Source organism: Canis lupus, chromosome 17 (genome assembly GCF_011100685.1).
Source record: "Canis lupus familiaris isolate Mischka breed German Shepherd chromosome 17, alternate assembly UU_Cfam_GSD_1.0, whole genome shotgun sequence".
Taxonomy (NCBI): Eukaryota; Metazoa; Chordata; class Mammalia; order Carnivora; family Canidae; genus Canis; species Canis lupus.
In genome coordinates, this window is record NC_049238.1 from 8,285,697 (window position 1) to 8,313,583 (window position 27,887).

Below are 27,887 nucleotides of genomic sequence, written 5' to 3' on the forward strand. Positions count from 1 at the left end.
GGTCCATGGCCCAGCAGAACTAGCATCCTCCATGACCTATTTCCAGGCCCATGCCAGAAGCAGAATCAGGCCCCATTCCAGAATCAGAACTGAGGGGCAGGGCCCAGCAATCTGTGTTTTAGGCCGGGTGTCAGGGGCCCCTCATACACCCTCAGGTTTGAGGAGCAATTCCTTGAGGGTGTGAACTGTCTCAGTCATCAGATGCTCCCTGGAGCCAAGCCTGATGCCCGCCCAGAGCATACAGCAGGTGTTCAGTAAGTGTGTGTTTGGTGAGTTAAGTGTAGCCCGCCTGAGTACAGGATGCCACACACGCATTAGGCGCATCTGATCATCTCAGCTGTCCCATGAGGACTGCATGTGTTCACCCCATCCTGCAGATGTGGAGACTGAGGCCCGGCAATGTCACACTTCCTGCCCAGAGCCCCACAGCCAATGCACAGCTGGCTCTTCCGCCTCCGAGGGCTGTCATCAGAAATAATCTATAACGTGCGCTATAGTCAGCAAAGAGGCATAAGGCGCTGCTTCCACGAGGTTCTGTAGTCAGTGCTGGGGGGTAGCACCCGAGTGAAGCCACAGCTTTGGGCGCGTCCCCCGGCCCACCCGTGAAACGTGGCATTGAACCAATGCCACAGGCCTGGTCCCCTCTCGGAGCTGCTGCCCTAGGTCAGTGAGGGTGGGATGTCCGAGATCTCCCCAGAAAGGGGCCCGTGGCTCACCCCGGCGGCATCTCGCCTGCGTGCCTTGGCTCCCTCGTACTTGGAGATGCGCTCGTGTGGGCCCACACACCGTGCCTGGGGCCCAATGCTCTTCTTCCGTAGGCCACGGGAACTTCCCTTACCTCTGCGGGAACCTGAACGACGTCGTCGTGAGCCCCCTCCTGTACACGTGCTACCAGAACTCGCAGTCCATCTCTCGAGCGTATGAGCAGTACGGGGCCTCCACCATACAGCCCATCTCGGAGGAGATGCAGCTGCTGCTCACCGTCTACTATCTCGTCCAGCTGGGTGAGTCTCCCTCTGGCCGCGGGTGGGCAGAGTGCTCACCGGAGGAGGAAATGCATTAGCCCCGATCGCTGCCTGTCACGCAGAGCCCTTGTGCAGCCACGGCTGGCCCGGTGGAGATGGAAGCACCGGGAACGTGCTGATGGTGCTGTGGGGTCACCGCCCCGAGGGCCTGGGGAGGGCGTAGAGTGCGTCAGAACCTGTGGGGATAACCCCCAAACCATTACCTGCCATTCCAGATGCACAGAGAAGGATCAGGGAGGAGCACACAAAGACTCTGCCCCTGGGACAGTATATTCTAGTGGGAGAGGAACTGTGAACAGTTGGAACACGCAAGCAGGGAGAGGGGAGGGAGCAGAGTGTGTGTGTGTGTGGTGGGAGGTTGACTCAGCATCACAGAGAAAGGCCTCTGTGAGGAGACCCCAGTGGGCAGGAGCGGCCTTGTGAGGAGGCAGGGAGGCTGAGGGAGAGGCTGGTGAGGGCCGAGGCCCAGGCCCTGGTGGCTGCAGCACCAGGAGGGGCGTGGCCTCACGCTACCGTCAGGAGTTTGCACTTCAGACACATTGTGAGACAGCTTGCACCAGTCAGCTCCGGCTGCCGTAGCAGAGAACCTCGGACCAGGGGCTCAAGCAGCAGATGTCCCTTCCCTTCCCTTCCCTTCCCTTCCCTTCCCTTCCCTTCCCTTCCCTTCCCTTCCCTTCCCTTCCCTTCCCTTCCCTTCCCTTCCCTTCCCTCCCCTCCCCTCCCCTCCCCTCCCCTCCCCTCCCCTCCCCTCCCCTCCCCTCCCCTCCTCTCTCTTCCCTTCCCTTCCCTTCCCTTCCCTTCCCTTCCCTTCCCTTCCCTTCCCTTCCCTTCCCTTCCCTTCCCTTCCCTTCCCTTCCCTTCCCTTCATTTATTTATTCATGAGAGATAAATGGAGAGAGAGAGGCAGAGACCCAGTCAGAGGGAGAAGCAGGCTCCCTGCAGGGAGCCCGACATGGGACTCAATCCGGGATCCTCATGCCCTGAGCCAAAGGCAGACAGACACTCAACCACTGAGTCACCCAGGCATCCCCATACGTTTCTTTTTCAGAGTTCTGGAGGCTGGAGGCCCAGCATTCAGGGGGCCAGGACGGTCGGGTTCTGGTGAGGCTTCTCTTCCTGGCTTAGAGACGGCGCCTCTTTGCCGTGCGCTCACAGGGCCTTTCCTGGGCACACACGTCATGTGTGGGGAGAGGGACACAGGCCTCTGGGGTCTCGTCTCTTCTCGTACCACCCCGGTCCCACTGGATCGGGGCCTCATCCTGTGACTCACCTAATGTCAATACCTCCTTAAAGGCCTTGTCGCCAAGTGCAGTCATGATGAAGGTTGTGGCATCCACATATGAATTTGGTGGTGTGGGGTGGGACCAGTTCAATCCACAGCGCCTCTGGAGTAGTTTAGGGGTGGCTAGGATCTGACCTTTCCTTCCAGAAGACCACACTGGCTACTGTGTGGGCTTGGATAGGGCAGGGGCTATGTTGTCCCAGGATGAGTAGGAGGTGGCTTTGACCATTAAGGGTCACAGGACGGGGAGGGGGGGAAGATGCTGGATTTACTCTGAAGGTAAGGGTGGTAAGGTGTCTGTCAGGCAAGGAGGGGAAGGTGCAGCCTGGGTTTTGGCCTGAGCCCCTGGGTGGATGGTGGAGCCAGAGGTGAGCACAAGTTCTATCTTGGCAGTTTCAAGTTAGAGACGCCTGTGAGGCAGCCTGGAGGCTGATTCCAGGATTTGGCTGGACAAGACTTGAGCCCCAGGGAGGACGTAGAGCTACAGGTGTAAATTTGGGGAACGTTGGCCCAGTGATGATCTGTATTGAAGCTTGGAGACTGGAAAAGAGCCTCTGGGAGAAAGGCACCAATGTTTGAGCCCCGGGGCACCTCCATGGTTAGAGATCTGGAGGAGGAGGTGGATGGAGCCGCCAGGAAAGCACGGGGTTGGGTGGAAGGAACCATGAGGATGTTACCTGGTATGGTCAGGAATCTGGGAAAGCATGACCACATGTCTTGCCCCTTCTCATGACCTGCATCCCATCCATCGGTAAGCTCTGCTTCATCCCAGATCCACCCTCGCCCACCCTCTCCATCATGCCTCCCTTGCCAGGGCGCTGCTCTTGCCCCCATTCTGCACATCTGTCACAACTGTGAGTCTAATCGTATCTGCTCTCTGCTGGAACCTGCCAGGGTTTCCTATCACATGCTCAACTGCACTGGTTCCAGGAGCCAAGTGACTGGCCTGCTTCCCACAGCTGCTTCCTCTGCTCCAGCCCTGTTCTTCCCCCAGGCATACCAGTCTCTCCTGCACTTGCTGTTCCTTCCCTGAGAAACGCTCCTGCCCAAGACATTTGCACGACCACTGCTTCATGCCTCTGAGTTTTGCCTCATAAGTCCTCTAGGGAGGCCTTATCATCTAAGACCACACCCTCCCCCCTGCCCTGCCCGGGCCCCTGTGGCTCTGTCTCCTCTTTATCGTGCTTTCAGAGCACCAGCACTCCCAGGAATTACATGCCATGTGGATTCATCTACTTTAAGTGCATCTCCCCTAGTTAGGATGTAAGGTCTGTGAGATCAGGAACGTTGGTTGAGTTCACGTCTCTGTGTCCAGCAGCACCTGCACCTGTAGTGTAAAGTTGGCACTCGGACAGCGTGTGTTGAAGGAACAGTAAACATTGATGTGGAATCCAGTGAAAGTGTTTTGGGAGAGGGACTAGTCACCTGAGTCAGGGAGGCCAAGAGCGGAGTGAAGACTGGTTATTGGCCTGGCCATTGGGTTTGGATGTATTGAAGGGATTGGCACCCCTGATGATGAGTGTGTATAAGGAGCATGGGAACAAAAGCTGCATGCTGCAGTGGGCTGGAGAAAGGAGAGGAGACAAGCATGATGAGGGTAGACAACTCTCCCAAGAGCTTTGCTTGGTGATGGAGCTTCCAGAAGGAGGTGTGGGCTCAGGGGAGAGATGTTAACGATGGGAGGTCTAACAGCTAATCTAATAAAATCATGGCATAGCCAGGTGAGGGGTGGTGTGATCCCCATCTTTGAGATCAGGAATCGGTACCCTAATGGATCCATGCTGGTGCTGGGTGGAGCTGGGAGGAAGCAGGTCTTCTGAATTGAAGTGGGGTGCTCTTTCCTCCAGCTCACCCAAATATAAAATTTGGACAAATATACCAGAAAGTGTCTGTAGGAAAGAAATGCTAGAAGCATTCAGTCTCACTAGGCATCAAAGAGGCACAGATGAACAAATCAGGTAATGTTCTCAGTTACGTTAACACGAGCGATGGTATCTGGTGGAGCTAAGGGTGCAGTAGAACCAGTGTGGTCACATGCCGTGAGTGTCATGGTGGGCTGACACACGTAGGCCATCTGGAAACAGTCGGTGATGCGTATTAGTTGGCCGCAGATGCCCAGTTTTGAGTATTTAGGAGTTAGGTTCTAGGCATCAAAAGGTGTATCGTGGGAGTATTTATAGAGGTGGTTATTTGGAAGCAGTAAAAGGGTGGCTAGTGGAGACACTGCTGAGTAAATGGTGGTGCTCGTATGAAGGGACTTGAGGTCAAGCCCAGGGACAGCGCTGGTTGTATAGACTGCCGCCAGCCTGACCCCCGGCTCCGTGTGGCAGGGGAGGGAGACAGGTCCTGAAGTCCCAGGCTTCAGCCCTTCCAGCGATTTAAAACCTGTAGTGGTGGGACGCCTGGGTGGCTCAAGCGGTTTGGCACCTGCCTTCAGCCCAGGGCCTGATCCTGGAGACCCGGGATCGAGTCCCACAGGCTGCGAGGCTGCTGGCACCTGCCTGTCCTCCCGGAGTCTGTCTGTCGGCAGAGCAGGAACCACGCAGAGGGTGTCCCTGTGGAGCCCGCCTGAGATGTTCCGGCTGCTGGTCGAGGGCAAGCCCAGGACCACCCTGCGTAGACGGCTGTGGGCGGGCGCTGAAGCCTCTGCCGCTGTCCTGTCCCTGTCGTTGCCAGCAGCCGACCAGGTGCCCCTGATGGAGGACCTGGAGCAGATCTTCCTGCGCTCGTGGCGCGAGTCGCACCTGACCGAGATCCGGCAGTACCAGCAGCCGCAGCCCTGCCCGCCCGCGCCCAGCGCCGTGGCCCCCGTCACCTCGGCGCAGCTGCCCTGGCTGGCCGGCCTGGCCGCCAGCTCCTGCAACGACAGCGTGCACATCATCGAGTGCACCTACTCCCTGGCCGAGGGCCTCTCGGAGATGTTCCGGCTGCTGGTCGAGGGCAAGCTCGCCAAGACCAACTACGTGGTGATCGTCCGCGCGTGCCGCAGCCCCGCCATCGACTCCTGCGTCGCGGTCACGGGTGAGCCCTGCGTCTGGGCTGGCGGGGAGGGGGCTGCGGGAAAAGCAGCTGCGTCCCGTTCCTGGTCCTTGGCCCTCGTGGCCGGAGTTTCTGGCTGCACCTGGGTAGTAGCCGCGGGGGTGCCCTCCCGGGGTGGGCTACGGTGTGGGCTACGCAGGCCCTGGCTGGTGCGCGGAGTTAAAATCCATCTGTCCTCCGCCCCAGGGTGGGGTGAGCATTCCCACTTCCCCTGGAGAGCCTGGGTGGAGTCTGGGGAGACGGAGTGGAAAACCTGGCTCCGTGCACCTGGTGATGTGACCAGTCCCTTACCAACTCCTAACCTCCCTTCCTTCCATTACCTAATGTGGAACAACAGGATAGCGATCTTACTGTATAATGTGGCTTAGCGAGCCAATTAACTAGTGATAAAAACACATATTTTATTTATTTATGAGAGACACAGAAAGAGAGGCTGAGACCTAGGCAGAGGGAGGAGAAGCAGGCTCCATGTAGGGAGCCCGATGTGGGACTCGATCCCAGGACCCCAGGATCAGGGCCTGAGCCGAAGGCGGGTGCTCAACTGCTGAGCCACTCAGGTGCCCCTAAAAACACTTATTGAAGCCCTATTATGTACAGCCACTGTTCTAGAGGCTGGGGATACAGGCGTGAAGACAACAAGGTCCCTGCTTTCCTAGGGTGGACATGCTGGTAGGAGAGGCAGACGCCAGACCTGGTGCAGAACATCTCGGGTGGAAGGGCCGAGTGATGGAGGATCCCATATGGGAAGCTGGCTCTGAGGAGGGGCCAGGTGAACCTACCTAAAGAGGTGACAGTAGAGCAGGGCCTCAGAGAAATGAGGAAGCAGGAGATGTTACCCCTGGGGACAGCTCTGGGGCTCCCCAAGACCACATGGCAGCGCGCTGTGCCTGGCACATTGTAGGGAAGCAGGGCGCCAGGGCAGAGGGTGAGACAAGACCCTTGTGTGGGGGTCCTGACAGCCTTATCAGAACTTTGGGTTTTGGGATGTGTGAATTGAGAAACCATTGGAAGAATTTTGTGTGTGGAGAGCAGACCGGGGCAGGGCGCAGCTGGGGTGGAGGCTGCTGGCCCGTCCAGTGCCCAGTGCCTGGGGCCGGGCAGAGATGCAGCGGAGCGGGCTGGTTCTGGGTGTTGGTGAAGTGGGTGCTGCAGGGTTTCTGGGTGGGGTCTGTGAGAGGAAGCAAGGACTTAGGGATCACCCGGAGGGCTTTGGCCTGTGTAGCTGGAAGAGTGCAGACACCATCTACTGAAATGGAAGGTGCCCCGCAGAGATATTTTTGTTATTTAAAACTTTTATGTATTTGTTTATTTTTAAAGATTTTATTTATATATTCACGAGAGACACAGAGAGGCAGAGACACAGAGGGAAAAGCAGGCTCCCTGCGGAGAGCCTGATGCGGGACTTGATCCCAGGACTCTGGGATCATGACCTGAGCCAAAGGCAGATGCTCAACCACTGAGGCACCCAGGTGCCTCTGCTTTTTAAAACTTTTAACTTGTTCTCATGGAACAAGGGAGAGATACCAAATGGGTTAGATGCTCCTGTTTGATCCAGAATTGGCTCCTCCCTTTGTCAACATGCAGACATCAGTGACAGGGACATAGCAGTCTTGGGGTGTTGGCAAGAAGGCGTCTCTGGGTTGGGCTTATAGAGGGTGAGCAAAGTAACAAATATAGACAACTATGTTGAGAAATTTTTCTTTAAAAGGAATAAAGAAACGGGAGATAATAATGGGAGGTGGAATGAGCTCAGGTTTTTGTGGTTGTTCTGGGTTGGGCAGTATAAGCCTATGTTTGGTATGAAGAATGATGCAGAGAGGGAAAAGTAGGTGATGCAGGCGGGAAAGGGCTGGTTAGGGGGTGTCCTCCAGCGGGAGAGAGGGCCGGGGCTGCGGCGCACGGTGGGAGTGTCAGCCCTAGGATTTGCAGGAGTCGAGTTGGCGTGACTGTGGTCTTCTCTCCAGCCACGGCCAGCAGCTCAGTACAGTCAGAGCAGGAAGGGGGTTTGGTGCAGGACATGTTGAGGAGGGATGCTAGAGAGTGGGTGTTGCTGGACCTGGACTCTCCGTCAGGGTGGGGGGGGCATGAAGACATCCAGGAGGTTCCACGGATCTGAGAAGAGTGGAGGGAATTATTGGAGTGTCAGAGGTGGCTGGGGAGTGGGCTGCAGGGAGTGGGGGATTCAGAGGGGCAGAGTTATCAAGTGACCAAGCCCAGGGTGCCGTGGTTGCAGGTGGATGGGGGGAAGCAGAGGACAGCTCCTTGGAGGAGATGGGATATATCGAGCAACTTTCATGTGCCAGGTTGATCTTTGTGTATATTGTCATGTTACCCTGTGAAGTGACTTCACTAATTCACTGACCTCATTTGTTCCTCTCAGAGCAATAGGAGCATCTAGCCACAGCTTCCTCTTGTTAGCTAAAAAGGAACACAAGAGGGATGCCTGGTGGCTCAGTGGTTGAGTGTCTGCTTTTGGCTCAGGTCATGATCCCCGGGTCCTGGGATCAAGTCCTACGTCGGGTTCCCTGCAGGGAGCCTGCTTCTTCCTCTGCCTGTGTCTCTGCCTCTCTCTGTGTGTCTCTCGTGAAAGTAAATAAAATCTTTAAAAAAAAAAAAAGAACACAAAATTTCAAACTCTAGCATTTTCTTAGGGAGTCATTGGATACAGATTTCTCAACTTAAAGAGGACTATTAGTTAAGATTTAAAACCTTGCTCTTAACATTGTTGCAAGGTTTTCATAGATCTTGGGGGAGGGTCAGTTTGTAAATTCAGAATAATTTTTGGAGGATAAGTACACTCCTATTTTTGGAATTGTTTAAGAAAATGATACCACTGCTGTTGCGTGTTTTAAGCTTGAAATTTTTGTATCTCTTTTTATGAACTTAAAAAATGCACGTTGTTACCATGCCGTGCCCCGGTTCTCCTTGAGCATTCTTGATCGTAAACTCACTCCTTTTTTTGGTTTTGCTTTTATTTTATAAATTCCTTACATGGTTTGAGTAGTACTTTTGGAAATAAACCCAGAGGACCAATTTTATGTCTGGGATCAGGCTAAGCATTTTATCAACGGTGTCTCGTTGACAGTCCTCCCGACGGTCCTGTGAAGTAGATACTGCGGCGAGTGAGTCCCGTGTGTCGGGGGAACCGGGGCTGCAAGGGTGATGTACCTCCTGCTACACAGCTAGCAAGTGGGAAGAGAGGTTCTAAGGCCAGTGCTCTGGGTTTTCCCTCTTATCATCCTATTAAACCGAGCCAAGGATGGTTTATGTCATTTATTCGCTGAGCAGCATGAGCACCTGCTCTTAACCAGGCTTGGTGATGGCTTGGGGGGATAGAGAGAGAAAGAGAGAGCAATGGACACAGACTCTGCCATTGAGGGGCTCACGTGCTAATTCTGAGTGGAGGGGCTCAGTGAACGTTGTTGTTTGTTTTCTAGGAAAATACCAAGCCCGAATTCTTTCCGAGAGCCTTCTCACCCCAGCGGAGTACCAGAAAGAAGTCAATTACGAGCTGGTTACAGGCAAAGTGGACTCCTTGGGGGCCTTTTTTAGCACCCTGTGTCCAGGTAGGTTTATAGTGAGACAGGTGTAAATTCATGAGTGGGAGGGGCCAAAACAAAGATGCAGGGGTGAAGCCCTCTGGGAGCTCGGCCCCTGGGACCTGCTGCGGCTGGCCGTGGTTTAGGTGTGCAGGGTGACCCTTCGTTCTGTGTTAGCATTTACCACCCTTTCTGTGGTGGCCTCTGGCTGGCCGTCTTCCTGTGATGGCTGTGGGTTCTCTGAGGTGGGGGCTTTGTGGTTTCTGCTTTTTGGGGGCCATGAGGGTCTTAGGCCTGTTCCTCCGTACCCCCACCCCCAGCCCTGTGCACCGCCACTCCCTACCTCTCGCTCTGAATTGCTTGAGGCCATCTCAGTCCATGGGTTCTATGCCAGGAGTCCTGTGCCCTCCTGCCTTCTTTGCCTGGCTCTTCACCCCATTTCCTCCCAGAAACTTTCACTGGCCCTTCCTCCCCTAGGATGGACTCGGACCCCTTCCTCTTGTCCTTTAACGTCTGGCTTCTCCTTCTGTCCTGGCACCTACCACCTCACGGTGTGATTTTCTCCAACATATTTGCCTTCCTTACCAGGCTGTGGGCTCTGTGGCTGGATGGGCTGTGTCTTCTTTATTTCCATTACCCCCGGGCCTGGGACAGTGCCTCATACATAGTACGTGTTGTGTGGATGTTTGCTTAATTTCACTGGGATGGAAAAACCCATTTCTGTTCTCTCTATTTTGGGCAGAGGGTGACATTGACATTTTACTGGACAAATTTCATCAGGAAAATCAAGGCCATATTCCATCCTCACTTACTGCCTCCTCTGTGACCAAATCAGCATCCCTGGATGTCGGCGGAGCACCGGCATGCACAAGTGAGTGATGCCAGGGAGCCAGGGGCCAGGGCCTGGGCTGGTGGGATAGTGTCCAGGGGGCACCAGGGGGGCCTATGAGGAAGCAATGTTAGAGGCACATCCAGAAGGCAGGGCATCTCCTTTGTTAGCATCAGAGTGGACAAATATATCATTTTTATTTTAGTCCTTAACACTAGTGGTCTCATCCTACCCTGAAATGTATGTCTGTACATACATTTTTCCTGAGAAGGTACATTTCTCTGTGTTAATTTCCAGCTTATCAAAGCATTGTGGAAATAATTTATCCCGCATTCCAGAAGAGCTATGATGGTCTCCCTCCCCTCCAGAGAACTTGCAGCCTCCTCCAAAGCCCAGTTCTCAGGGTCAGCTTCCCTGGAAAGCTATGTCTGTCCCCTTCAGGGAGAGTAGATCGCTGCCTCTGTGCTTCTTGAGCACTGTTCATCCTTTTATTCTGAAATTCCCAAAAGTGTGAAGCATACACAGCCCAGAGTGGGCACTTGATGTTGGCATCATCCCCCTTTGGTTACTTTATGCTCTCATTGGGGGGCCCACTGCTTGATTCCCCAGCAGAGGTCCAGGCTCTTGGCTGTCTGCTTTTGGGGGTGTCTCACCTTTATGGGGGCTCTGCTTCCAGGTTACAATCTGGAGCCTCACCACATCCGGCCCTTCCAGCTGGCCGTGGCTCAGAAGCTCCTCTCCCACGTGTGCTCCATTGCGGATTCCAGTACCCAAAATTTGGACTTAGGATCCTTCGAGAAGGTGGACTTTCTGATTTGTATTCCACCCTCAGAAGTGACCTATCAGCAGACCCTGTTCCATGTCTGGCATTCAGGTACGGAGCATTTGGGGGGCAAGTTGTGACATCTGCATGGAGAAGCCTCTGATTCCTTTAAATTCAGATTTGGAATAGAAATACCAGGCTTTCCCTCTAAAGTAGGTAGGGCAAGAATTCATACCCCCATTTTATAGATCATGAAACAGATGCTCAGTGATAGCAAATTGCCCAAGAGTTTATAATCCATTAAAGCTAGAACCATGACTTGAATTTCCACTCTGTCCCACTCAGATCAGAAACCAATGTGTTGATACCAAGCTTCAGTTTGATGATTTTCCCTGTTTTCAAGGGGATGAAATATGAAATACACGAAAAGTCAATGTCTTAACTCAGGATTTATTCTAGAGTACTGTAACCTAAAGCTCATGGCCTTCAGGCTGGGAGATGATTTTGCTGGGGATGGTGGGGGGTGGAGGGGGGACCTTCCACTTCCCCTCAGCACCCCGAGCCTGGCACCACTGGCCTCATGAAGCCAGCTTTGCTGTGCCCCTGGGTGGGCCGCTGTGCACAAAGCATGCTATGAAACAGGCCCCCCACCTCTTGGCCCAGCTTCTGCACGGAGATGCATGTGTGATGTGGTTTGCATGAGGTCAGCTGCCCTGACACACACCCACCCTCCCCATGTCTCACACATCCCTATAACCCCGGGGCCTGCCAGTGTGCTGGCCAGACAGGACATGCTCACCAGGTGTCTGTCGAGTGAATGAAAGCTCATGACAAGGGTTTTACTTGTCATATATCACTTGTGGTGTATCTTTACCATGTTACAGGGGTTTTATTGGAACTTGGCTTGGAAAAGGAGCACATGACGAAGCAGAGGGTTGAACAGTATGTTTTGAAGCTTGATGCTGAAGCTCAGACAAAATTTAAGTCCTTTCTACAAAACTCCTTTCAGAATCCACATACACTCTTTGTCCTAATCCACGATCACGCCCACTGGGATCTCGTGAGGTGAGAGTGATTTTGGCATCTGGCAGGGTTGACGGTTTCCTTCCTTGATTAATATGTGGATGACACTCGGGCCTGGGGATTCAAGCCTTGAAAAGATGAATGATGTTGGGGTTTTGGCATTTGGAAGCGGATGCTGTGGATGCATTCCAGAACCTTAGAGCTGGGGATGGTCTCAGGGAACGTCCGGTAGAGCCTCTAAAAGGTCCCATCATGGAAACTAAGGCTCAGTGTCACAGGGCTGGGGTGGTGGCATGGGGTTAGTGGCAGAGCTGGCCTAGTACTAGGGCCTCTTTTTCTGTGCCCTACTCAGTGACAAGGTGTCCCCTGGTACAGGGTGGGGATCCTGACTGGAACAGCTCCCTTCCTGATGAAGGCCCCATTGGCTCCAGTACCATGGGTCACAGCTGGTGCCCCCCGGCTTTAGGGGTGATTTTATGGACTCCAAATGAGTGTAAATCTGGATGAATTTTAGATGGGGTCAAGCTTGGAGTCTGGTGGAATTCCAGATTTCCTAGGATCCATCATCTCCATAGACTGGCGGGAGGATTGTGCATTTAGACATTGCCGCTGACTGGGTTAGGAGGGAGGAAAGATCCTGAGTCAGGCCCCAGGGGAAGGCTTTGATGTAGCAGAGATTCAGAAGCGTAGGGCTGGCCAGAACCTCCGAGATCACCTCTACGAAGGGCATACAATATAGGGTCCCTGCATGAGCTTGGAGGTATTTGATCATCCTGAATTCTATAAAGAGCTATCTTGTGGATATTCATTTGAGGGGTAGATTTCTCAGGCTAGCTACCTGCCATCCAAAAGGTTAAGCATCCCGTCTTTCTGTTCTGCTGGGTGGCTTGAAGAGAAGGCTGAGACCGTGGCCCGTGGGGAATGGCTGAGCTGTGCTTGTGTCCCAAGCCTCTCATCCAAAATGCTACCCCTGCCCAGTCCTGTACCTTTAAATTTACTGTAGAAAGTAACCATTTATATCCTCTGTGGATCGTTTCAGGTCTGGAGGGGAATTTAGGGGAAAGGATTTAGGGAAACAAGTACACAATCAGATGGGACCAAAGGGGCACTCCTGGGTGAGAATCACTGCTCTAGAGTAGTGGGCAGCTTGTGTATCCCATAGGCAATCCTCCGTAAATACCACTCCCCTGGCTAAGTTTTTGTTTTTTTAAAAAAAAGATTTTATTTATTTGAGAGAGAGACGTAGCGAGAGAGAGCATGAGCAGGGAGGAAAGGGAGAAGCAGGCTCCCTGCTCACTGAGCAGGGATTCCCCCCAACACACAGAGTGGGGCTCGATTTCAGGATCCTGAGATCATGACCTGAGCTGAAGGCAGATGCTTAACCGTCTGAGCCACCCAGACACCCAGGTAGGTTTTTAATAAGCAATGAGTATCCAAGGAGTCCCTGACAGGTGCCTGCAGTGTGCTCATTTTTTTTTTTTTTAATTTTCCTAATGGGCGGAGCCGTGTGTTGATTACTTGCAAATTTGGGGGCGGGGCTGGTTATACATGTGTTCAACTGCTCAATCCTTGTAAAATTACAGAGCCATGTTAGTTGTTCCACTCACTGTGTCTTCTCCCCACTTTCTTCCCTCAGTAGCGCTGTTCATAATCTCTATTCCCAAAGTGACCCGGCTGTGGGATTGGTGGATAGATTGCTCAATTGCAGGGAGGTGAAGGAGGCCCCCAACATCGTGACGCTTCACGTGACTTCCTTCCCTTATGCGCTGCAGACACAGCACACCCTCATCAGCCCTTACAACGAGATCCACTGGCCTGCCTCCTATAGTCATGTGAGTACCACCCGGCTGCTGGGCCTGGTGTCGCCGTGACCCTTGACCCTTGAGTCAGGAGATACTCTGTTCAGGAAAAATCTTGATTAACTAGTGTAGCTGGGAGTCAGATGGGTCCCAAGTGTTTTGGAGCTTTGATGTGACCCAGAGTTAGATTTAAACCCTTCCTGGTCTTTAGAAACTTTCTTACAGAACTTTAGTTAGCCTCCCCATCCTAGGCCCTGTACTGTTTAGTCCAGAAGCCTTGGAAATGTTCCTTCTTTTCCTATCCCCACAGCCTTATGCTGCCAGGCTCAAAATCTCCTTCCTCAAATGGAACACAAATCTGTAAAACCTGGTAAGGTGTTAGTTTAACCCCTGCCTCTTCCTCATCAAAGCAGAAGGCTACAACTGATAATTTGAGAATTCTGAGAAGAGTTTGAGAATTCTGGGCAGTTGGATGCTAGTTAATTATGCAAGTAACAGGTAAACCTCAAATTCTAGATGACTTGGGAGTGTCCCAGAGTCATCTGAGGAACTTATAAAGGTACTGATGCTTGGCTTCGGTCCAACAGATTTAGAATCAGTGGTGGTAATAATAGCAGGTGCTTCTGTAGCACTTTCGTGAGCTAGGGAGGCACTGTTCTGAGTTCTTTATCATATGAACTCCAGCTGTACTATGTTCTCACATTTGAGAAGCTCTGATGTTAGTTTGGGAGGAATGTTAGGTCGATGGGAGTGGAATTGATGAGATAAATGCCTTTTTTCCTGCTGATTTTAATAATTAAGCAAACTGAATGCAAGATGGTTGATAGGCCTATTCCTAAAACTAGCTTAAAATTGTTGGAAAGAAGCAGTTTTTTAACCAAGAAAATTGTGGGTTTAAAAAACTAGGCTGATTTTCTTCTTGGCATAGATACTGGGGGTCAAATGAATGGAAAAGTCTCTTGACTGATAGGGATGCGCCATCTTCTAAGTACAGAGTGCTCTGTGCTCTGGGTCTGCAGAGGGAAGTAATGTATAAAACTGCAGAGTCAGCACAACTTATTATTATTTTTTTACAAGGTTTTATTTATTTATTACAGAGAGAGAGCATGTGTGTGTACATGCACATGAGCAGGGTGAGGGGCAGAGGGAGAGGGAGAGAGAGAATCTCAAGCAGATTCCATGATGAGCATGGAGCCTGACACGGGGCTCGATCTCTCAACCCTGTGATCATGACCTGAGCCAAAATCAAGATTCCAGCGCTTAAGTGACTGAGTCATCGAGGGGCTCCAAGTCAGCACAATTTAGATCAAGATGCCTGTACTGGCCGTCTACGTGCCCAGCATGTGAATCTCTCTATCCCCACAAATGCAGTGTTTGTGTGACTGATGTTCTTTTCTGTTTCAGGGGGTGGACTTATATCCTGAGAATAAGAAGTACTTCGGCCTATCAGAGTTCATTGAGTCCACCCTTTCTGGACACAGCCTCCCTTTGCTCAGATATGACAGCTCCTTTGAGGCCATGGTCACGGCATTAGGAAAAAGGTACGCGTCTCTGTTGGAAGTTACTAAAAATGCTCAGGAGTCAAGTGTAAGCTGAAGCGTGTGCAGCCGGAGGCTTCCAGGAAGGGGGCCAACTTCCCCCTTTCCTGGGTGACTTAGTCCCTCCATTAAAGGGATCCTGGTTTATTTCTTGTCCTGCCTGCGGGGCCAGTGATCTCTGTTGTCCTGTTGTTCTAGAACATTTTAGAGATGAGAATGGGCGGTAATATGTTGGAATGGGGGACGGTGCGTTTGAGACTCAGGAAAGCCAAGAAAATGGGAGGAGGTAAGACACCAAAAGATTTAAAGGCAATGATAGTGACAATCATAGTTGGCTACATCGTTCATGCCTGTGCATATCATGTGTTGAGTGCTTACTTTGTGCTCTTTGCTGTTCCAAGAGCCTCACCATCTGTCTTAGCCAGTTGCTGCTGTTATTTCCATTTTGCAAGTAAACTGAGGCTCAGACCCCTTTGACTTTTCTGGGCCACACATCTGGCAAGTGATAGAACTGGCTGTGAACCCCGAGTCAGTCTGACTCTACAGCTTGCCCTTTGACCCGTGTCATGGCTGATTTCTGGCAGACTTTAATGCTGCCATGTCTCAGATGAGGAAACCGAGGCCCAGGGAGGCTAAGTGGTTGCCAACATCCACCCAGTTTATACATCATAAAGCCAGCCCGAGTTTTATAGACTGGCTACTGCAAAACAAAATGAGTGGTTCTGCCGCTAATTGTCGGTGTTGAGCTGGGCTCTATCACTGTCCCTCAGGGCGCCCCCTTCCCATGTGGCAACAAAGGGATTCAATTAGACGTGTGCTTCTCAAGGTGTGTTCCAAGCTGGACTGCTTTGGCCAGATGCAAATAGCTCTTATGCCAAAAGGGATCCCATGGTCAAATGTGTTAGAGAAACCTTACATTTAAGGTTTTCTTTTCCATTGGAGTTCTCCAGGTGTTCAGGTGCCCTGCATACTGTAAGTTCTGAGGAGGGGGCTAGAATGTGCGATGTCTCCATTGTGTGTCATGGGATCAGTGTTCCCCAGAATGCCCTCTGAGAAACTAAATCCCTTTCAGTGCTGTGATGCTGATGGACTTAATCTGTTCTCCACCTCACACATGGGCAGCTATGCACTCATAAACTTGCTAAGGGCAGGAGTCCTGCCTCTGCCTCTCCGCCCTACTCTCCTCATGCAGCTCCTTCTGTTGGGTGCTTAGTGAGCTGTAACTTTGGGTCCAGTACTCTACGTTTATTGCATAAAATATCTTCACAGCAGCACAGTGAAATAGGTCCTGTTATCCCTGTGTGTCAGAGGAAGGAGCAGACTTAAGTTGGGTCACCTGCCTTAGGTCCCATGGAGGGGTTGTGGTGAAGCCAGACCAAATCTTTGTTACTTGGCCCCAAAATAGTAGAGCCACTAAGCCATACAGAGCAAGGTCTCATGGTTAGTAGAAGGCCAGATTGACCACAAGACCGTACGTATGTCCTGGGTTTATACATTAGTTTTAACCTTTGGCAAATCACTGAACCTGTCTGAACTTCTATACCCTCACTTGTGAACAAATCTACTTTTCTAGTGGCTTCTTATGAGAGTTTTATGGAACAAGAACGTGTGCAGCCTCAGGGATGGTTGTATGCTGAGAACTCAGGCTTCAGAATCATGCTTTCTGGGTTAGTTCGAGTCCTGAGCCTGTCGCTCATTGGCTGTGAGTCTTTAGGAACCTTTCTCAACCTATTACCTAGGGTAATAATGCCTGCCACACGGGGATGTTATGAGGGTTAAATGAATTAATACATGCAAAACATTAAGAGCATACCTGGTGTATATTACATGCTCATGTTAGCTGCAGCCAGCACCATCATGCTTTGTCACCATCACTGTCACCACCATTACCACCATCAGCACCACTGTTGGCACCATGGTTACTGTCACATCCCATTATCACTGTCACTGTCACAACCATCATCATCACTACTGTCACCATTACCAAGACCATTATCACCATCACTGTCACCACCATCCACACCACTGTCACTGTCACTGTCCCATCATCAGCATCATGATCCACCTCACCACCATTGCATCGCTGCTATTACCATCAGCACTATTACTGTCACCATGACTGTCACTGTCATCGTCATCCTCACCACTGTCCTCTTCCTTTCTTGCCTCTCTCTCCCTCTGCTGAACCGGAAGTGTGGCACAGAGATCAAAATTCACATTTTACCAAGTGAGAAGTAAATAATAAAACTCTGGAATATGAGTTATGGAGAATCATAGGATCGCCTGGGAATCATTTAAGCCAGCCACCCCACCCCATTTTGTATTTGTGGGAAATGAGGCCCAGAGAGGGGAAGTGATTTGCCCAAGGTCACACATCCTATTGGTGGCAACCTGGATTATAGCCAGGTTTAATATTCTTTCCACCATGCCATGCTGCCTTTCCTAGGAATCATCTGTATGGAAATCTTTTTTGACATAGGCAACTTGGACAGAAGTCACTAAAGGTAAGAACACATTGGTTCCTGCCCCTTGTCACTATGTGCATGGTCAGCCTGCTGATTTGCCCTGTGTTGCACACAGACACCAGCATATGGCTGGGAAATCCACTTGTAAGACCACAGATCTGACTGACACAAACTTGCTGGTACCTAAGAGATTTAGGCATTTCACAACTTCCACTTTTATTCCAACATGTTTTCTGTGAAGCTTCCTTCTTTTTTTTTTTTTTTAAAGGTTTTATTTATTTATTCATGACAGATACACAGAGAGGGAGAGAGAGAGGCAGAGACACAGGCTGAGGGAGAAGCAGGCTCCACACAGGGAGCCCGATGTAGGACTCTATCCCGAATCTCCAGGATCCAGCCTTGGGCTGAAGGCGGCGCTAAACCGCTGAGCCACCCGGGCTGCCCAAGCTTCCTTCTTATAGGATCAACCATGAAGGCTTAGGGGCAGGCACATTCTCCCTGTACATGCTGTTTGGAGCTGGGCTGCTTCCCCACTACCTTCCACATGGTGGTTCTTTTTTTCTTTTATTTTTAAACAATAGCTTTAGTGAGGAATAACTGACATACAGTAAACTACAGATATTTAAGTGTTCAATTTGGTGAGTTTTGACATATGTAAACACTGGCAAAACCTGCACTGCAGTTAAGATAATAAATAAGAGTTCCTTCTTACCCCTTGGTAATTATTCCTTCCTTTCCCTTTCTCATTATAGACTATTTACATTTTCTAGTGTCTTATATAAATGAAGTTATACAATATGTGCCAACAGTTCATTCATTTCTCCAATGGCTGATGATGTTGGGCATTTTTTCATGTACTTATTTGTCATTTGTATGTTATCTTTGGTGAAATGTCTCTTGATGAATTGACTCCTTTATTGTTATAAAATGACCCCCAAAATATTATTCTTTGTTCTAAAATCTACTCTTTCTGATATTAATATAGCTATTCCAGCTTTCATTTAAGTAGGGTTAGCATAGTTCATAATTTTTTATCTTACCTTTAATTTACTTGTGTCTTTATATTTAAAGTTGTTTTCATATAGGCAGCTTATAGTTGGGGCTTGTTTGTTGCATCTGACAGTCTCTGACTTTTAATTGGGGTGTTTAGACCATTTATATTTAATGTCATTATTGATGTGGTTGTGTTTAAATCTATCATCTTGCAGTTTTTCTATTTGTTTCATCTGCTCTGTGGACTCCCTTTTTCTATCTTCTTTTGTATGAACTGAGCATTTATGATTTCATTCTCTCCATCACATGCTTATTAGCTGTAACTCTTATGTTCTTTCAGGTGTTGCTTTTGACCTTACAGTATATATTTTTAATCCACTTTCTACTTTCAAGTGATATTATATGACTTTATGGGTAAGATTCTTACAATAGTGTATCTATTTCTCACCTCCTAGGCTTTGTGCTTCTATGCTCATACATTTTACTTATATATGTTATAAACTCCACAATAAATTACTTTTGCTTTAATTAGTCAATTATCTTTTAGAGCTATTTAAATAATAGTAATTTTTAAAAACACCTTTTATATCTATGCACACAGTTACTATTTCCAGTGCTTTTCATTTCTTCATGTGGTTTAATATGGTTTCATTATCTGTCTGAAGGACTTTTCCCCAACATTTGTAGGGAAGGTCTGCTGGTGATAACATTCTTTAAGCTTTTGTGTGTCTTTATTTTTACTCATCTTTGAAAGATACTTTCCCTGGGTATAAAATTTAGGTTGTTTTTTCCTTTGAGTACATTAAAGATGTTGCTCTACTGTCCTCTGACTTGCATTGTTTCAAACAAAATCTGCTGTCATCCTCATCTCTGTTCCTTGCTGTAATGTGCCTGCCCTTCCTAGCCCCTTCTATCCCCTGACTGGGCTGCTTTTTTTTTTTTTTTTTTAATTTGTCACTGGTTTTAAGTAATTTAAGATATGAATAGGTATAGTTTCTTGTATTTAAGAAACTTGTACTCTTGTACTCTTATAGAAGCTTGGTATAGTTTTCTTGTACTTAAGTTAATTGAATTTTCATTACATTTGAGGAAAATTTCAGTGATTATTTCTTCATATATATTTTTCTACATTCTCCTCTCTCTTAGAGTAATCCAATCACACATACATTAAATGGTTCAAAGTTGTTCCTGTAACTCTCTGATGCCATAGTCGTTTTTTGTTTCCCTTTGTTTCATTTAAAATCATTTCTATTACTGTGTTTTCATGTTTACTAACCTTTTTTTCTGCTGTTCTTCACATCCAGTTTGTTTGTTTATATTTTTATAAAAGTAAAGGAGTCTTATAAGAAGAAATTCTTCTCCTAAGAGAAGAAATTGTCTTCTAAAAAAAGAAGAAAGACAACTTCAGGCACCATGTGCATGAATGTACATTGATGAATTGATGATAAACAGTTACTTGCATTTATTTATTAATCAGGACTCTTGCAAGTGATAGAATCTCAATTTGAACTACCTTAAGAAAAGGAGAGAAATGTATTGACTTGTGAAATAAAAGGAGAAGTTGAATAAATAAGCCACAGAATGTCAGAGATGCAGCTTGTTTCAGGAGCAGCTTAAGTTAGGTATTGCGCACTCCCAAGACTGTGTTATCTTGTCTTCTGTGTCTCTCTGTGTTGGCTGTGTTGTATCTCATTGCACACTGCTTCTTCCATGAAAATATCACCCCTGGTTGTTGCTGAATTACACAGTCTTCAGCTTCTAGAGGAGGACTGATTGTTTTAAGCAGTTTGAAAAATTCCCAGAAAAGACTGCTGACCTATCCTGGGTCATCTATCTATCTATCCCTGAATGCGCCTATTGTAGCTAACAGGGCAGGGCAAGTCCAAATACCAAGATGGTAGTTCCATGAGAATTCAGGGTCCAGGTCATCTTCTCTCTTTTGGCTTTTTTAGTTTTTATCTCTAGAATTTGAGTCTTTTTTATATCTCTACTTGACACTCTTGATCTTTACTGTAGTTTCTTAAGTGTATGGAATATAGTTATAATAATAATTGTTTTAATGTTCTTGTCTACTAATTCTATCATGTATGTCATTTCTGAGTCACTTTTTATTGATTGATTTTTCTTCCTCCTTTATTATATTATATTTTCTTCTTTAAATATCTGTAATTTTTGAGAGGATTCCAGACATTGTGAATTTCGCCTTGTTTTGGCTGGATGTATTTGTATTCCTATAAATCTTCAGCTTTGCTCTGATACAGTTAAATTGTCTGAGAGTTTAATCCTTTTAGGTCTTGTTTTAAGCTTTGTTCAGCAGGATCAGAGCAGTATTTAGTCCAGGGCTACCTTTGCCTACCACTAAGGCAAAACCTTCTAAATATTCTATAATATTCCATGAATTCTGAGGTCTTCCATGCTACTGATGGGAATAGAAGCTATTCTAAATCCTATGTGAGCTTGAGACATTGTTCCCTTTAATTCTCTTGGATTGTTCTTTTTTTGGCCTTGAGTAGTTTCTTCACCTATACGCACTGATCACTGCTCAGCTGACGACTGGGGACCCTCTGTAGCTCTCCTGAGTTCTCTATTTGTGTAGTTTATTCCTCTCTGGTATTTTCTTCTGTGAACTCTTGCTGCCTTGATTTCCCTGGATTCCAGGGCCTTTCCCTCAAGTCAGGGAGACCATTGATGCTTTGCCTGGGTTCCCCTTTCCTGAGCACATTCCAGAAACTTTTTCCAGGAAGAAGCTGAGGATTCACCTAGTTTGATTTCCATTTCTAAGGGTCACCATCTTTCATTTCCCAATGCCCAATATCTGGAAACACTCTTATTTCATATATTTGTCCAGTTTTCTGGTCATTTCAGATGGATCAATATGATTTATATGGTCATTTCAGATGGATAAATGTGGTTCCTGTCCTTTTGCTGCTTGTCCTTTGAGGAGAGTTGAATGCAGGCACTTCCTACCATGTCAGAGAGGGGGAGAAAGTATGCTTCCTCCTAAATGACGTCCTGCCCCTCTTCATGCCCCTTCATCCCACCTTGCTCAGGGGGACAAGGGGCCACCGCAGCTGAGGTAGTCCTGTAGGGCAGGAGAGACCATGCATTTTCCACCCTGCTCTCTTGTTTTCTTCTTGGGCACTATTTGGCCAATGCACCAGGGCAGGGCAAAGTAGTCCTTGGGCTGCTGAGTCCCCTGTGTGCCAGCATCTGCAGATCATTCATGCCTTCTTGAGACAACAGAAACTTGGTAATGGCAAATTTGCCAAGCCAGCTCTCCAGTTCATAGAACCCATGGCCTTGTTGAAATGCTAAGGACAAGAATAAAGAGTTGACAAGAGAAGACCTCAGAAATTCTGTGGAAGGGGATTGGTTGCGCTGATAGAACTCTCGGGGTGGCATGGCCATGGTAAGGGTCTGATCTCTGTAGATCAAGAAACTACTTTATCTTTGCTCCAAAAAGCCACTGTGTCAGGGGACACATTCCAGCTAAATAAACCCACAAGAGCATCACATGTAAAGCGGATGTCAATTTGTCTATTCCTACAAAGAATCACAGTGACCTAGAGGGCTGGGTTTTTCTGGTGGGGCTCTGGGTCTGTTTCTGACGTGTGAATCAGAAGAGCTCTAGCAGTGTGTGTGGTCATGGTGGGGTCACCACTTTCATGTGGAAACCTATGATAACAGCTTCTGAAGCCAAAAGTGGGATTCTTGGTTTGACTGAGTATGTTCTGATTTGTAATTCATCTGTCAAATCACATTTAGTTACATTTCTCATTACTCATCGTACTTGAATGCCGTGATGTGCCTTCAGGATAGTCACCCTCAATCTGGGGAATATGATAGCCACACATACATGCTGATTGCTTGTGCTTCTATCTTCAGGGGGAACTGGGAGCAAATTTCCTAACTGAAAGAACCATAAACTAAGCTGAGGATAGAAGAAACAATCTCTTACTTTATTCATTCCCCTATTGGTTCATTGAACAAATATTTATTGAGCAGCTACTATGCACCAGGTTGTGGAAAACACAGAGGAACAGCAAACCTATGCTCTTGTTTCCTAGCTGGAAGTGTTTTGACTTCTAAGGAGGGCTTCCATTTCAGGTTTGAAACAACCTGCCATGAAAGGAAACACAACTTGTTTGCAATCTGGGAGTTGCTGTGCCCGACGTGGTGGCCGCGCTGGGTCACTTGTTTGCTGGGCGAAGGCGCTCGTCCCCCTGGTGCGCTCCGGGCGTCCCGGAGGTTGGCAGCAGCCCGGTCACGGCTCCATCTCTCTTTGTTGCAGGTTCCCCCGCCTGCACAGCGCAGTGATCAGGACCTTTGTTCTCGTGCAGCACTACGCGGCTGCGATGATGGCCGTGAGCGGCCTCTCGCAGATGAAGGACTACACATCGGTGGAGACGCTGGAGATCACCCAGAACCTCATCAACTCCCCCAAACAGTGCCCCTGCGGCCACGGGCTCATGGTCCTGCTGCGGGTGCCCTGCTCGCCGCTGGCGGCCGTGGCCTACGAGCGGCTGGCCCACGTGCGGGCGCGCCTGGCCCTGGAGGAGCACTTCGAGATCATCCTGGGCAACCCCAGCTCCGGCATCACCATCGGGAAGCACTTCGTGAAGCAGCTCAAGGTGGGCACCGTGGTCAGGGACCGGCGGGGTGAAAGGTGCCTGGGAGAGTTGGGGGGGGCCGTGACCGAGGGGTTACCGAGGGGTGACTGAGTGGCGACAGTGTTGCTGTCCATCACGCCCCCTCCACGCCCGGCCACCCCTCTTGCCTCCTTGCCTGTCCCGGCCCCGCCTCGGTACCAAATCACTTATAAATGTCGCTCCCCAAAGCACATTGTCTTGATCTTTAAAATCTCGGGGGCTGCGGCGTGCCTTTCGTGCCCCTCCCCCCAGCACAGTGCCTGGGCCACAGCTTCGCACTGGTCCACAGAGATGGGAGGGAGTACTGAGGGCAGAGTGGGGTAGGAGGAGCTGGGAGGGAGGCCCGGCCCGCGCTCACGCAGCCACGGGAAACCCGCTCCGTTGCCGAGGGTGCGCACTGTCTCCCGGGGTCCGCTGACGGTGCCGCGCCGGGCGGCTGGGGCGCAGCGGGAGCGGGCGCCGAGCTTGCTTGTGGTTGAAGAGCCCTCCGGAGGAGGACACCGGAGCCCTGTGAGCTGGGCCAGTCGGAGAGCAAGAGCAAGGGCTCTCTCGCCACCTCGCTGCTTTTCGGTTCTCCACAGACGTGGCAGAAAATAGAGGACGCCGAGTGGAGGCCTCAGACCTACCTGGAGCTGGAGGGCCTGCCGTGCATCTTGATCTTCAGCGGGATGGACCCTCACGGGGAGTCCCTGCCGAGGTGAGGAGGGCGCCGTGGCCTGGGGGCCTGCGAAGGGCCGGCTGCCTGTGCCCGCGCCTGTGGGGCCTGGGCCGGCCCGGCTTCCGGTGCCCCGTGGCAGGTGGAGTCTTTTTTTTTTTTTTTTTGTATATTTTATTATTGGAGTTCTATTTGCCAACATATAGAATAACACCCAGTGCTCATCCCATCCAGTGCCCCCCTCAGCTCCCGTCACCCAGTCACCCTGTCCCCCCGCCCGCCTCCCCTTCCACCACCCCTTGTTCGTTTCCCAGAGTCAGGAGTCTCTCATGGTCTGAGGTGGAGTCTTTATGTGCAGAGTCGTCATGGATTTGTGCATCTATTGTGATAGGTTTCCAGCCTGTGGCAGTGAAACGTGTCTGAGGTCTGGGCAGCTTTTCCTGATTCTCAGACAGGCACCATTTGAGCTCCTGGGGGTGTGATGGCTGTTGCTGGGCCCCGTGGGTGGAGGTCCTCCAGCAGGGGTGAGGCTTGACGCCTCCCTCAGCTTCGCCCTGTGAGGATCACCAGCTGTGTGAGGGGTGGCTGTTCCGTTTAGGAAGGTAGGGGATCATCTTGGGGAGGTCAAGGCTATATCAGTCCTGGTGTCTCAGCTGCTGTGATCGCTGGGTCTTCCTGGTGTAGGAGGTGTTCTGGGAGGTGGGGACGTGGATGATGCCACTTAGGAAGAGCCAGTGATTCCACACACAGGGCGGACTGTCTCAAAGGCTGTGTTCCATTGGAGGCCACAGCCATGGAGAAGTCAGCTGCAAGCCCGCTTGGGGTCTCCTGGGGTCTCTAGGCTGTCACACAGACAGGTAGATACTGTAGGACGGAAGGTTACTAGGCCTCCGGTAAGACAGTTGCTTGAATTGGTGGCGACCGGTTGGCTTCTAAAGATTTACCTAATACTCTGCACAAGAGGAGGCAGCCAGGCTGTGGAGCCTTTGCACGTCTTCCCTGGTATAACAAAACAGTTAGAGCTGACGTTTATGAAATTCCTTCTATGTGCTGGCACTGCGCTAGATGATTCTTCTTCTTAAAGATTTTATTTATTTATTCATGAGAGACACAGAGAGAGAGAGGCAGAGACACAGGCAGAGGGAGAAGCAGGCTCCCTGCAGGGAGCCCAATGCGGGACTCGATCCCACGACCCCAGGATCATGCCCCGAGCCGAAGGCAGATTCTCAAACACTGAGCCACCCAGGTGCCCCTAGATGATTCTTATGTGCCATATTTCATTTTACTCTCCAACCCTGGGGGAAGGTCATATTTCAGTGGTTCCCTTTGAGCAATGAAGAAACAGGACTTACAGAGAATTAAGCCTGGGTCACATTCCGTAGACTCCAGGCTGCCCAGCTCCAGAGCCAGAGTTCCTTCCCCTGGACCAGCCCTCACTTACACGAAGGCTACTGCATTCGGTGTGTCCTCATGGGCCAGGTAAAGGGGGTTCCAAAACATTTGACCTGGGTTGCTACTTTTCATATGGATTATTTCTTCCATTCCTCGGCTCCCTAAGGACTACGACAAAGTCCTAAGCTATCTTCAACTTGAGCAAGCATTTACGGAGTACCTTCTTTGTATTAGGCACAGTGTTAGACTTTTGACTAGTAAACCCCTCACAACAGTAGCCACTATCCTGTTTTATAGATGAGCAAGTGAAAGGTCATTTGCCTGAGATTATAGAGCGTCTCTCCAGGTGCTTTGCTGTTTCTACTGCACAACCCGAGCCCGGCATTGGCCTGTCCTCTGAGCCCACCCCTCTGCTGTCTTACTGCTTGTTGGTATCTGTCTTCCCAGACAGACTCTCATTTCTCATATGGCAGTGACTTGATTGCCACCCTATCCCTAGCATCTAGCACATTCCTGGGCCCATTTTAAGTGTTGATTGAATAATTTAAATGTCCACAACTGCATATAGTCCTCAAACAGTGCACTTAGATGGCTATTAATATTAATTCTCATTTTTCAGATGAAAATCTGAGCCTGTAAGCTTGTGGAAGGTTCTGGCCCTAGGAAGTAGCAGGGTTGGGGTTCAAGCCTGCTTTTCTTCTGGCCTGAAAATGCTCTTTTGATGACATGCAAGACAGGACTGAATGCATAGCAGGTCCCGCAAGAGACTTTCTGTTAAACTGACTTGGTTGTCAAGGGATCTCCCTAATGCAATCTGCTTTTCCCTTTGCACAAGTCCTAGGGCCCTAAAGAGGAGGTGGGGACTGGTCCTGATCCCTATGTTCCCCCCCCAAACCCCCCCCACCCCACCCCCGCCGCAGTGCCTCTGTTGCAGAAGACACTCAATAACTTCTCTTCCCTTCTAGGTCTCTGAGGTACTGTGACCTGCGTCTAATAAACTCCTCCTGCTTGGTGAGAACAGCACTGGAGCAGGAGCTGGGCCTGGCTGCTTACTTTGTGAGCAACGAAGTTCCCTTGGAGAAGGGGGCTCGGAATGAGCCCTTGGAGAGTGATGCGGAAAAGCTGAGCAGCACGGACAACGAGGACGAGGAGCTGGTGACGGAAGGTGAGGGGGGCAGGTCTGCCTCGCCTTTGCATCTTGGGGGCAGCTTGCACTTGTGCAGGTGCTCTGGCCCTGGGGCCCGTCTGATGGCCAACAACTATGAGTGCATTCTAGATCCGTCTTTGCAGGAAAAGCACATCCCTTGTTGAATTCAGATTTTGCTTTCCTTTCCCTCTTTTTTGGTGGTGTGAGATAATGAAATCCCGATTGGCTCTTCCTAGTTCTGGAATTCTTAGAGAATAGGAAGGAAAATTGAGGTTTCTTAGGATTCAGGATTCTGCTCTGTTTGACTTGGTGGCATTACCGCCCTGTATAAGATTCACTCACTTATTTTCTCTGCGTGAATCAACAAGATGTGTCTGTTATCAAGATTTAGGAGAAAAGGCCAGTTTCATTTGAAGACGTGAAAATCCAACACTATATTTTAACAGGACACACAAATCAGGGCATCTAGCTATTGTCAGTAGCACAAGAAAAAGGACAAAGCTGTTTATATGAAAGTGTGAAGCATTTGTGGGGTGTGGTGTAGGTTCCAAGACCCGGCTCCTCTTCCCACTGCACCTGCTGGTTCTGTGACTTGGGACACGTGATGCCTTCTGTCCTGGTCTCAGATTGCTCATCTGTAAGACGGAGACTAAAGGCCCCTGGGCAGACTCTGCTGGTGCTGTAGTGACCTTGCACTAATATGAATGTGACCCTGACACTAAGATGACTCGGTCTCCCTGTTGTCTGTGGGCTGAATCTGCACTCCTGGCACTCTCTAGTCTCATTGTTCATTCTTCTCAGCTCCCCAGCCCCCGCCCCATGCTGTACCCCATCCTGTTGATCACACTCAGCTCATAGGGGGTCCCTGGCTCTGCTCTGCTCTTGCCACCTCTGGGCCACACAGAGGCTCTCCCTGTGGCTTTCAATTCTCCCTCTTCTGTGCTTCACCTAGAAACTTCTGCTGGCTCCGGTTGGGTCACCCCTTCCAAGAAGTCACCTGCTCTTGCCTCTCTGTGCTGGGTGGGACCCTGGCTTCTGGGCTCCCCGGCCTCTCCCTGTACTCCTTACACTCATAACTGCGGCTCATGAGAAGGAGCCCCCATGAGCCCAGGGCACCTGCCTGGCCTCCCCTGCACCCCACCCCTTCTTTGTCCTCGGGGCCCTGTCAGAGGTGGGCACCTGCAGGGTGGTAGCTGGGTGGATGGATGGATGGATGGATGGATGGTTGGATGCTAGAAGTGAACACACTTTGCAAACTATAAAGTGCTGGGCTGACATACAAGATGATGCTTACGAGGCATTTTCAGCGTGTGTGTCTTGAAACAGGCTCCATCTCAGAGAAGAGGAGCCCAGTGAAGAGGGAGAGGTCCCGCTCCCATGATTCGGCATCTTCGTCTCTCTCCTCGAAAGCATCCAGTAAGTCTCAAGGTGGGAAAGAGTGCACATCTGGATGCTTCTTTTGAGTTTGCAGAGAATGAAAAGAGATCTTTATTTTATTCAGAACTGGAGAGAGAAGGGAATCTTTGAAGAACTGGGCTTGCTTAGGGAGGAATTATGTTTCTGGATTGGGGTCCAGGACATCAGAGGTTTGGGCAGGACCTCAGAGTTCCTGGGAGAAGATCATGGACCCTATCCCCTTGACGGCCTATGTTGGGCCATATCCCCTGGCTGCTCCCAGGCAGCTGTTGGTTTAGGGAATCACTGTGCCCTTGAGACGGGAGGGGCTGAGGTGAGGTGCTCTTGTCGAAT

General features: G+C 49.9%; 1 protein-coding gene across 9 annotated transcripts in view; it reads left to right on the forward strand.

Annotated features, from left to right (window-relative positions):
* The window catches only part of GREB1 (growth regulating estrogen receptor binding 1), a 90,507-nt gene that overhangs the window by 37,882 nt on the left and 24,738 nt on the right, over positions 1 to 27,887 (forward strand). For 4 of the 9 annotated variants that reach the window (XR_005372104.1, XM_038560796.1, XM_038560791.1 and 1 more), the window contains 12 exons: positions 819 to 1,004; positions 4,984 to 5,328; positions 8,784 to 8,912; positions 9,628 to 9,756; positions 10,391 to 10,588; positions 11,362 to 11,542; positions 13,137 to 13,332; positions 14,704 to 14,840; positions 22,587 to 22,926; positions 23,526 to 23,641; positions 25,957 to 26,156; positions 27,465 to 27,566. Coding sequence is in view for 8 of the 9 variants with exons in the window: in XM_038560796.1 (XP_038416724.1) it covers positions 819 to 1,004; positions 4,984 to 5,328; positions 8,784 to 8,912; positions 9,628 to 9,756; positions 10,391 to 10,588; positions 11,362 to 11,542; positions 13,137 to 13,332; positions 14,704 to 14,840; positions 22,587 to 22,926; positions 23,526 to 23,641; positions 25,957 to 26,156; positions 27,465 to 27,566 (2,259 nt within the window). In the remaining variant the exon portion in view is untranslated. Of the gene's footprint in view, positions 1 to 818; positions 1,005 to 4,983; positions 5,329 to 8,783; positions 8,913 to 9,627; positions 9,757 to 10,390; positions 10,589 to 11,361; positions 11,543 to 13,136; positions 13,333 to 14,703; positions 14,841 to 22,586; positions 22,927 to 23,525; positions 23,642 to 25,956; positions 26,157 to 27,464; positions 27,567 to 27,887 lie in introns of those variants that run through there. The other 5 variants (XM_038560794.1, XM_038560793.1, XM_038560799.1 and 2 more) reach the window with 5 other exon arrangements.